The following is a 12,500-nucleotide window of genomic DNA, read 5'->3' as shown; positions in this document are numbered from 1 at the left end:
AGAGACAGAGAGAGAGAGAGAGAGAGAGAGAGAGAGAGAGAGAGAGAGGAGAGAGAGAGAGGGAGAGAGGGACAGAGAGAGAGAGAGAGAGAGAGAGAGAGAGAGAGAGGGAGAGAGAGAGAGGGAGAGAGGGACAGAGAGACGGAGAGAGAGAGGGAGAGAGAGAGGGAGAGAGAGAGAGAGAGAGAGCGAGAGAATGAGAAACTGCAAGAAAACGAGCAGAACAAAGGGGAGAAACAAGAGCAGGAGGAACAAGACCAACAGGAGCAGGAAGTACAGAAACAGGTGGAACAGGAAGAGGAACAGAAACAGGAAGTACAGGAACAGAAACAGAAACAGGAAGTACGGGAACAGAAACAGGAAGTACGGGAACAGGAGGAACAGAAACAGGAAGAGGAACAGAAACAGAAACAGGAAGTACAGGAACAGAAACAGGAAGTATGGGAACAGGAGGAATAGAAACAGGAAGTACAGGAACAGAAACAGGAAGTACGGGAACAGGAGGAACAGAAACAGAAACAGGAAGTACAGGAACAGAAACAGGAAGTACAGGAACAGAAACAGGAAGTACGGGAACAGGAGGAACAGAAACAGGAAGTACAGGAACAGGACCAATAGAAACAGGAAGTACAGGAACAGAAACAGGAAGTACAGGAACAGGACCAATAGAAACAGGAAGTACAGGAACAGAAACAGGAAGTACGGGAACAGGAGGAACAGAAACAGGAAGTACAGGAACAGGACCAATAGAAACAGGAAGTACAGGAACAGAAACAGGAAGTACGGGAACAGGAGGAACAGAAACAGGAAGTACAGGAACAGGACCAATAGAAACAGGAAGTACAGGAACAGAAACAGGAAGTACAGGAACAGGACCAATAGAAACAGGAAGTACAGGAACAGGACCAATAGAAACAGGAAGTACAGGAACAGGAAGTACCTGCTGGATGTAACGGTCAGTCGTCTTCCACATGTAGTAGAACTGGACCACGCTGGCCAAAGACTTCCAAGGCAGCTGAGGAGGAGGAGCCAACACAGGTCACCTCCAGCATGCTACACCCTTCACACACTCAACACACACCCTTCACACACTCTTCACACACACTCCACACACCCTTCACACACACTCCACACACTCTTCACACACACTCTTCACACACACTCTTCACACACACTCTTCACACACTCCACACACTCAGGTCAACCTGGTGAGGACGGTGTGTTTGTAAGATTCAATCCAGAAGTTGTGTCTGATATCAGGACTTCTATATTGAACTGTAGCTGTAATTCCCTCTGTGACCACTAGATGTCTCTCTTAGGGCTTTTCCACCCTACAGAACCAGGTTCTAGTTCAGGGCCTCTGTCAGGACCAGTTCTTAATGAGCACCACCAAAGAACCGGTTCTTTTTCCACGTTAGCGGAGCCAGTAGAACCACGTCATGGCGTCCCTCCAGAACGTGGTCCGTCCCTGATCTCACCAATGTAGACTGACGGAACCAGGAGACGGACTGTCCCAGTGGTTCGGTCCGGGTCGCTCCATCTAGTCTGACCTTTCATTTACAGTAGTTTGTTTAGTAGTTCCTGAGGAACCAAAAGTCTGGCTTCATGAGAAGCCAGAAAAAGCCTGAAAAAAACTGGTTCTAGGTTCTAGATCCACCAGCTGACGTAGTGTGACAGGAGGAGCTCTACAGCTCAACACTTCAATTAGAACCACGGCTCCACCATCACCTTGAAACGATCTCCTTCCCTCGTATCATTAACTTCAGGGAACAACTTATTATATCGTTCCCACGTGTTATTAATATTTTTCTCTAGAACCCCTCCGGGGCTCCGTGTTGCTGTAGATTTCAGAAAGCCGTTCAGAACCTCTTCTGCCTCGTAGGTGGAGGAGGTCCCTCCAGCGATAACTCCGCCCCCACCTGATGGCACATCAGACTCCCCTCTGGCCCCGCTCTAACCCCCTCTAGCCCCCCCTCCGGCTCCCCTGTAGCCCCCCTCTAGCCCCCCCTCCGGCTCCCCTGTAGCCCCCCTCTGGCTCCCCTCTAGCCCCCCCTCCGGCTCCCCTGTAGCCCCCCTCTGGCCCAGCTCTGGCTCCCCTGTAGCCCCCCTCTGGCTCCCCTCTAGCTCCCCTGTAGCCCCCCTCTAGCCCCGCTCTGGCTCCCCTCTAGCCCCTCTCTGGCTCCCCTCTAGCCCCTCTCTGGCTCCCCTCTAGCTCCCCTGTAGCCCCCCTCTGGCCCAGCTCTGGCTCCCCTGTAGCCCCCCTCTAGCTCCCCTGTAGCCCCCCTCTAGCCCCGCTCTGGCTCCCCTCTAGCCCCTCTCTGGCTCCCCTCTAGCCCCTCTCTGGCTCCCCTCTGGCTCCCCTGTAGCCCCCCTCTGGCTCCCCTGTAGCCCCCCTCTAGCCCCTCTCTGGCTCCCCTCTAGCCCCTCTCTGGCTCCCCTCTAGCTCCCCTGTAGCCCCGCTCTGGCTCCCCTCTAGCTCCCCTCTAGCCCAGAAACAGTGTGTGTCCAGCGCAGCAGCAGTTCTGCTCCTGGTCGGCCGGAGCTTTGGAGGTGGAAAGACAAAGAACTGGTGCTGAATCTGGTCCTGGACCAGAACTAGAACCGGTGAAAGCTGCTCCAGCACCACACTGCTGGATTTGACTGCCAGAGCAAAAAGCAGCAGAGCAGACTTTAACCTAAAACTGTGAAGTGTGTTGTGGTATTCAGGCGGTGGTTTCCTGTTTCCAGGTCAGTGAAACACTGAAGTGTGATCAGATCACAAACACCTAGAGTGAAGGAGTGCGTCATGGTTCTAGACGTCATACATCTATACGTTCCCAGCAGATCTTCTTCACACACTGATCACTATGTTCATGTCCCTCTTGGTTTGACTATACAACACAAATGTCATTAAGGTCAGCTGATCTTATTAATAGAGTGTTTATGTTGTGACTGCTCTACGATCTGCAGCAGATCTTAAACAGGAAGTGATGTCGACTGTCCACAAAGAATGAAACTAATGATTCCAACACTGAGAGTGTCATGCTCATGAAACCGTGTGGGGACAGGCGTGGGGACAGATGTGGGGACAGACGTCTGGACGCGGCGGTGGGCAGCTTACGAAGTCCTGACGGATGTCGTTGAAGTCTTTGCCGTACTTCTCCAGCGCCTCCTCGAACAGCATGGCCTCGGAGGCGCTCCACTCCTCCATCTCGTCGCGACACAGCACCGGGCCGCCCTGCGGTACCAGCGTGGACATGGCCTTCGCCAGGTCGTAGCCGTTCTTCTGCAGCGTGTCCATGGCGTGGAACTGAGGGCGCATGGCGGCGGGAACGTTAGCATCAACAGCCAGGGGGGAGCCCCAACGTGTCTGTTCATCCCTCCATCCATTCCTCCATTCATTCCTCCATTCATCCCTCCATCCATTCTCCAGCAGGTGGCAGCAGTGAAACACGTCTGTCACATCATCCCTCCCACCATCCCTCCATCCATCCCTCCATCCATCCCTCCCACCATCCCTCCATTCATCCCTCCATTCATTAATCCATCCCTCAATCCCTCCAGTCTCCAGCAGGTGGCAGCAGTGAAACACATCTGTCACATCATTCATCCCTCCATGAATTAAAGCCGTTATTAAAGAAATGTTCTGAAGTCGAACAGGATGGATCATCTCACCTCTATAAAACACTGTGACTCTATAAAACACTTTGACTCTATAAAACACTTTGACTCTATAAAACACTGTGACTCTATAAAACACTTTGACTCTATAAAACACTTTGACTCTATAAAACACTCTGACTCTATAAAACACTTTGACTCTATAAAACACTTTGACTCTATAAAACACTCTGACTCTATAAAACACTTTGACTCTATAAAACACTCTGACTCTATAAAACACTTTGACTCTATAAAACACTCTGACTCTTTAAAACACTGTGACTCTATAAAACACTCTGACTCTATAAAACACTTTGACTCTATAAAACACTTTGACTCTATAAAACACTCTGACTCTATAAAACACTCTGACTCTATAAAACACTTTGACTCTATAAAACACTCTGACTCTATAAAACACTTTGACTCTATAAAACACTCTGACTCTTTAAAACACTGTGACTCTATAAAACACTCTGACTCTATAAAACACTTTGACTCTATAAAACACTTTGACTCTATAAAACACTCTGACTCTATAAAACACTTTGACTCTATAAAACACTTTGACTCTATAAAACACTCTGACTCTATAAAACACTTTGACTCTATAAAACTCTTTGACTCTATAAAACTCTATAAAACACTCTGACTCTATAAAACACTTTGACTCTATAAAACACTTTGACTCTTTTGATTTTTGGATTTAATTTGGGGTCACATGACAAACTACTTGTAAACCTTTTAGTTTAAGCATCACATTTGTTACTTTGAGCTGTGAGATAAAATCATTTCACTCACTCACCCACCCACCCACTCACCCACCCACTCACCTACCCACCCACTCACTCACTGACTCACCCACCCACCCACTCACTCACTAACTCACCCACCCACTCACTCACTGACTCACTAACTCACCCACCCACTCACTCACTGACTCACCCACCCACTCACTCCCTCACTAACTCACCCGCCCACTCACTCACTGACTCACCCACTTACTCACTAACTCACCCACCCACTCACTCACTCACTCACTCACTGACTCACTAACTCACCCACCCACTCACTCACTGACTCACCCACCCACTCACCCACTTACTCACTCACTCACCCACCCACTCACTGACTCACTCACTGACTCACCCACCCACTCACCCACTTACTCACTGACTCACCCACCCACTTACTCACTCACTCACCCACCCACTCACTGACTCACTAACTCACCCACCCACTCACTCACTGACTCACTCACCCACTCACTCACTAACTCACCCACCCACTCACTCACTGACTCACCCACCCACTCACTGACTCACTAACTCACCCACCCACTCACTCACTGACTCACCCACCCACTCACTCACTGACTCACTAACTCACTCACCCACCCACCCACTCACTCACTGACTCACTAACTCACTCACCCACCCACTCACTCACTCACTGACTCACTAACTCACCCACTCACTGACTCACTAACTCACCCACTCACTCACCAGTGTGATGTCTCTGGAGGCTGCTGCTGCACTCATGTGCAGGCTGGGCTGGCGGATGGAGCTGCTGCAGTCCAGGGCTCGAGCAAAGGTCCCTACAGCTCTGAAACAGACAGAAAACACCCACTTCACCATCATCACATCATCATCATCACCACTATCATCCTCATCAGACCAGACTCTTCAGATTGGTTCAACATGCAGTCTGTGCTGCTGTGCCTTGAACTGACCACCAGGGGGAGTGTGTCTCACAGAGCAGGTGAATCCCACCAGCAGGTCAATGTGTGTTTATTTCTTTCACAAAAACATCGCAGCATCTTTCCAACACACGGATGTTTGTGTGATAGGTGATCTACACCTGTAGGGGTGTTCCTCCGGGGGGGGGGGGGGGGGGGGGGGGGGGGCACAAGGCTTCACTTGCTCTGAGGTTGTTAAACTCAATTTGTGTGTTTCAAAGACAGAAAAACAATGTGGAGCGGAATGTTTGAGGGTTAGGGTAACTGCTGCTGAAGGGCAGAGGGAGTGGAAATAACAGCCCCAGGAAGGAAGATAACACCCCCCCCCCCACCCCCCACCAAGGCTCGGTGTTGATGATGACGAAGGCTGGCGTGCGTTACCTTGCCACCACCAGGAACTGGTCGATCTGAGGGTCTTTGAGCTGGTTATTGGGGTCCCACACCTTGGTCTCCAGCTTCTCCTGCACCCGAGTGTCTGCCTCACCTGCAACCGGAAGCAGGCGGCTCAGTTTCCCCCCGCGGGGCATTTAGAGGGGCAACATGCTGGAACGGTGCAGCGGCTGGTCACTAGCCGCTGCACCGTTCTTTCATTTTAAATTAAATAAACAGGAACTGCTATGTGTTAGCAAGCTAACCAGCTAGCTGCTAGCTTAACCATCATGCTAGTAGATAGCTTAACCAGCTAGCTGCCACTAGCTCAACAAGCTAGTTATCGGCTAGCTTAGCAGGCTAATTAGCTTAACCAGCTAGTTATCTGCTAGCTTAGCCAGCTAGCTAAAAGGACGTCAAACTATTGTCGACTGAACGTTCCACACAGGTGAACCTAGAACCTTTAAATCACTGCAACTCTTCTTATCTTCGTTTCAGTAAATATATTTTCTAGAAACTTGAACAAGTTGATGCTTTTAAAGACAAATTAAAGACGTTTCAACGTGAGAACATGTTTGTGGAGACGTCTGGATTCAGAATACAGACATTCTTCCTGAAGAGTTCATGAACTCCACCAACACTGTTCTCATGTTTCTAGACCGGGTTTCTAGACCGGGTTTCTGGACTGTATTTCTAGACTGTATTTCTGGACTGTGTTTCTAGACTGTGTTTCCAGACTGTGTTTCTAGACTGTGTTTCTGGACCGTGTTTCCAGACTGTGTTTCCGGACTGTGTTTCTGGACTGTGTTTCTAGACTGTGTTTCCAGACTGTGTTTCCGGACTGTGTTTCCAGACTGTGTTTCTAGACTGTGTTTCCGGACCGTGTTTCCAGACTGTGTTTCCGGACTGTGTTTCCGGACTGTGTTTCTAGACTGTGTTTCTGGACTGTGTTTCTAGACTGCGTTTCCGGACTGTGTTTCTAGACTGTGTTTCTAGACTGTGTTTCCGGACTGTGTTTCCGGACTGTGTTTCCGGACTGTGTTTCCGGACTGTGTTTCCGGACTGTGTTTCTAGACTGTGTTTCTAGACTGTGTTTCTGGACTGTGTTTCCGGACTGTGTTTCCGGACTGTGTTTCTGGACTGTGTTTCTAGACTGTGTTTCTGGACTGTGTTTCTGGACTGTGTTTCTGGACTGTGTTTCTAGACTGTGTTTCTGGACTGTGTTTCTGGACTGTGTTTCTGGACTGTGTTTCCGGACTGTGTTTCTAGACTGTGTTTCTAGACTGTGTTTCCAGACTGTGTTTCTAGACTGTGTTTCTAGACTGGGTTTCTAGACTGTGTTTCCAGACTGTGTTTCCAGACTGTGTTTCCAGACTGTGTTTCCAGACTGTGTTTCTAGACTGTGTTTCCGGACTGTGTTTCTGGACTGTGTTTCTGGACTGTGTTTCTGGACTGTGTTTCTGGACTGTGTTTCTAGACTGTGTTTCTGGACTGGGTTTCTGGACTGGGTTTCTGGACTGGGTTTCTGGACTGTGTTTCTGGACTGTGTTTCTAGACTGTGTTTCCGGACTGTGTTTCCAGACTGTGTTTCCAGACTGTGTTTCCGGACTGTGTTTCCGGACTGTGTTTCTGGACTGTGTTTCTGGACTGTGTTTCTGGACTGTGTTTCCGGACTGGGTTTCCAGACTGTGTTTCCAGACTGTGTTTCCGGACTGTGTTTCCGGACTGTGTTTCTGGACTGTGTTTCTAGACTGTGTTTCTGGACTGTGTTTCTAGACTGTGTTTCCGGACTGGGTTTCCAGACTGTGTTTCCAGACTGTGTTTCCGGACTGTGTTTCTGGACTGTGTTTCTGGACTGGGTTTCTGGACTGGGTTTCTGGACTGGGTTTCTAGACTGTGTTTCTAGACTGGAGGGAGGCGGAGCTCCAGTGTTTTGGACACTCCCCCTGTCAGGTGAGCAGCTCACCCTCGGCCAGCTTGTCAGGGATCTCTGCCTGGAACTTGGAGCCGACCCGGATCTCCCCCTGGTCCGCCAGCAGGGTCTTCTGGACCGGGTCGAACACCAGCGAGTAGAAGAAGCAGTCCTGGAGGAGAGACCGGGACAGTCTGGTGAGGGGTGGGTGTGTGTGTGTGTGTGTGTGTGTGTGTGTGTGTGTGTGTGTGTGTGTGTGTGTGTTGGGGTGTATGATGAGGACAGACGGGGGCTCACCTCCTTCTCCAGGTAACCAGCCAACACATCGGTCTCATTGAGGAGGGTGACGTTACACTTCCCCCTGAACACACACACACACACACACACACACACACACACACACACACACACACACACACACACACACACACACACACACACACACACACACACACACACATTTAATTCATTCATGTTGATTATAAAGTTTAAATTCAGTAAGAAATGTTAAATAAGAACCAGCAGCTCCAAGTCAATAACCTGTAAAATCACTTCTATCGATCAGAACCTTTACTGATAATCAATGATCCTTTATATAAAGCTGCTGGTGGGCGGGGCACCACACACACACACACACACACACACACACACACACACACACACACACACTGTGTGTGCGGTTCTGAGTGTCAGTGGTACCAGATAACCTGAGGAACGGGGCGGTTCTGAGTGTCAGTGGTACCAGATAAACGGGGCGGTTCTGAGTGTCAGTGGTACCAGATAACCTGAGGAACGGGGAGGTTCTGAGAGTGGGCAGGCTGTACCGTATGTGCGTGGCGGGCAGCGACTCGAACTGTCGGGACAGGAAGAGCTCTCGGTGTTTGAGCTGGTGTTTCTGTGGTTCTGCCAGCGCCGGCTGCTTGGACTCCTCCTCGAACTCTCCTGGAAAACAAACCACAGGTTGGCCGTGAAGCTCCAGAACCACAGGTTGGCCGTGAAGCTCTAGAGCGTCAGGACGCCCCCTGCTGGCCCTCTGGGGATTCACAGCAAATAGAACCCCTGAAGTTTAGTCTTCGTTCTCAGCCTGCAGCTTAGAACCTTCATCTTCTCATTCTCATTCCTTCTTCAAGTCATTTATGGTTCTAATGATACTCTTCTAGAGACATGAGGACCAGATCCTTCACTGCTTTCTCTTTAATAACTAGATCACTTTAATAACCAGATCACTTTAATAACCAGATCACTTTAATAACCAGATCACTTTAATAACCAGATCACTTTAATATCTAGATCTCTTTAATAACTAGATCACTTTAATAACCTTAGTAACCAGATCACTTTAATAACTAGATCACTTTAATAACCATAATAACCAGATCACTTTAATAACCAGATCACCTTAATAACCAGATCACCTTAATAACCTTAATAACCAGATCACTTTAATAACTAGATCACTTTAATAACCAGATCACTTTAATAACCTTAATAACCAGATCACCATAATAACCTTAATAACCAGATCACTTTAATAACCAGATCACTTTAATAACCAGATCACTTTAATATCTAGATCTCTTTAATAACTAGATCACTTTAATAACCTTAGTAACCAGATCACTTTAATAACTAGATCACTTTAATAACCATAATAACCAGATCACTTTAATAACCAGATCACCTTAATAACCAGATCACCTTAATAACCTTAATAACCAGATCACTTTAATAACCAGTTCACCTTAATAACCTTAATAACCAGATCACCTTAATAACCTTAATAACCATAATAACCTTAATAACCAGATCACTTTAATAACTAGATCACCTTAATAACCTTAATAACCATAATAACCTTAATAACCAGATCACTTTAATAACTAGATCACTTTAATAACCAGATCACTTTAATAACCTTAATAACCAGATCACTTTAATAACCAGATCACCTTAATAACCAGATCACCTTAATAACCTTAATAACCAGATCACTTTAATAACTAGATCACTTTAATAACCAGATCACTTTAATAACCTTAATAACCAGATCACTTTAATAACCAGATCACCTTAATAACCAGATCACCTTAATAACCAGATCACTTTAATAACCAGATCACCTTAATAACCAGATCACCTTAATAACCAGATCACCTTAATAACCTTAATAACCATATCACTTTAATAACCAGATCACCTTAATAACCATAATAACCTTAATAACCAGATCACTTTAATAACCTTAATAACCAGATCACCTTAATAACCAGATCACCTTAATAACCAGATCACTTTAATAACCAGATCACCTTAATAACCTTAATAACCAGATCACCTTAATAACCATAATAACCTTAATAACCAGATCACTTTAATAACTAGATCACCTTAATAACCATAATAACCTTAATAACCAGATCACTTTAATAACCTTAATAACCAGATCACTTTAATAACCAGATCACTTTAATAACCTTATCACTTTAATAACCAGATCACTTTAATAACCTTAATAACCATAATAACCTTAATAACCAGATCACTTTAATAACCAGATCACTTTAATAACCTTAATAACCAGATCACCTTAATAACCTTAATAACCAGATCACTTTAATAACCAGATCACCTTAATAACCTTAATAACCAGATCACCTTAATAACCTTAATAACCATAATAACCTTAATAACCAGATCACTTTAATAACTAGATCACCTTAATAACCTTAATAACCAGATCACTTTAATAACCTTAATAACCAGATCACTTTAATAACCTTATCACTTTAATAACCAGATCACTTTAATAACCAGATCACCTTAATAACCTTAATAACCAGATCACTTTAATAACCAGATCACCTTAATAACCAGATCACCTTAATAACCATAATAATCTTAATAACCAGATCACTTTAATAACCAGATCACCTTAATAACCAGATCACCTTAATAACCAGATCACTTTAATAACCAGATCACCTTAATAACCTTATTAACCATAATAACCTTAATAACCAGATCACTTTAATAACCAGATCACTTTAATAACCAGATCACTTTAATAACCCTTAATAACCAGATCACCTTAATAACCAGATCACCTTAATAACCTTAATAACCAGATCACTTTAATAACCAGATCACCTTAATAACCTTAATAACCAGATCACCTTAATAACCTTAATAACCATAATAACCTTAATAACCAGATCACTTTAATAACTAGATCACCTTAATAACCATAATAACCTTAATAACCAGATCACTTTAATAACCTTAATAACCAGATCACTTTAATAACCAGATCACTTTAATAACCTTATCACTTTAATAACCAGATCACTTTAATAACCAGATCACTTTAATAACCTTAATAACCATAATAACCTTAATAACCAGATCACTTTAATAACCAGATCACTTTAATAACCTTAATAACCAGATCACCTTAATAACCAGATCACCTTAATAACCTTAATAACCAGATCACTTTAATAACCAGATCACCTTAATAACCTTAATAACCAGATCACCTTAATAACCAGATCACCTTAATAACCAGATCACCTTAATAACCTTAATAACCAGATCACTTTAATAACCAGATCACCTTAATAACCTTAATAACCATAATAACCTTAATAAGCAGATCACTTTAATAACCTTATCACTTTAATAACCAGATCACTTTAATAACCAGATCACCTTAATAACCTTAATAACCAGATCACTTTAATAACCAGATCACCTTAATAACCAGATCACCTTAATAACCTTAATAACCATAATAATCTTAATAACCAGATCACTTTAATAACCAGATCACCTTAATAACCAGATCACCTTAATAACCTTAATAACCAGATCACCTTAATAACCATAATAACCAGATCACCTTAATAACCAGATCACTTTAATAACCAGATCACCTTAATAACCAGATCACTTTAATAACCATATCACCTTAATAACCATAATAACCAGATCACCTTAATAACCTTAATAACCAGATCACTTTAATAACCAGATCACCTTAATAACCTTAATAACCAGAACACCTTAATAACCTGATCACCTTAATAACCATAATAACCTTAATAACCAGAATAACCAGATAACCAGAATAACTAGATCACTTTAATAACTAGATCACTTTAATAACCTTAATAACCAGAACACCTTAATAACCTGATCACCTTAATAACCATAATAACCAGAATAACTAGATCACTTTAATAACTAGATCACTTTAATAACAGAACACCTTAATAACCTGATCACCTTAATAACCATAATAACCAGATAACCAGAATAACTAGATCACTTTAATAACTAGATCACTTTAATAACCTTAATAACCAGAACACCTTAATAACCTGATCACCTTAATAACCAGATAACCAGAATAACTAGATCACTTTAATAACTAGATCACTTTAATAACCTTAATTACCTGATCACCTTAATAACCATAATAACCAGATAACCATAATAACCAGATAACCAGAATAACTAGAACACTTTAAAGCAGAGAAAAGTGGAAATGATAAACTTTTCATTGTTACACAACAACAATCACTGAAAACTACAAGTTTTGGAAAAACTGCGACTCCGTGGAAATGTGGGAAACAGAACTTTACTGAAATTAGATCCAAGACCAGGACCAGGACCAGGACCAGGTCCAGGATCAGGACCAGGATCAGGATCAGGACCAAGACCAGGACCAGGACCAGGATCAGGACCAAGACCAGGACCAGGACCAGGACCAGGACCAGGACCAGGACCACTCTGGTTATTTGTTTAGCACTCTGGTTTCCTAGAGGTGTGAATGAAACC

General features: G+C 44.2%; 1 protein-coding gene across 1 annotated transcript in view; it reads right to left on the bottom strand.

The window, feature by feature from the left end:
• Positions 1–12,500, bottom strand: part of mta2 (metastasis associated 1 family, member 2) — a gene marked incomplete at its 5' end in the record, with an annotated part of 37,000 nt that overhangs the window by 7,799 nt on the left and 16,701 nt on the right. Inside the window, 7 exons of the mRNA XM_080493992.1 lie at positions 941–1,015; positions 3,101–3,289; positions 5,148–5,247; positions 5,762–5,864; positions 7,716–7,833; positions 7,959–8,022; positions 8,486–8,694. Coding sequence (XP_080350118.1) covers positions 941–1,015; positions 3,101–3,289; positions 5,148–5,247; positions 5,762–5,864; positions 7,716–7,833; positions 7,959–8,022; positions 8,486–8,694 — 858 coding nt within the window. The remainder of the gene's footprint in view (positions 1–940; positions 1,016–3,100; positions 3,290–5,147; positions 5,248–5,761; positions 5,865–7,715; positions 7,834–7,958; positions 8,023–8,485; positions 8,695–12,500) is intronic.

This window comes from Lipophrys pholis (assembly GCF_963383615.2).
Source record: "Lipophrys pholis genome assembly, contig: SCAFFOLD_34, whole genome shotgun sequence".
Taxonomy (NCBI): Eukaryota; Metazoa; Chordata; class Actinopteri; order Blenniiformes; family Blenniidae; genus Lipophrys; species Lipophrys pholis.
Note: the sequence above shows the minus strand (reverse complement) of the source record. Positions and strands in the feature narration are given on the sequence as shown.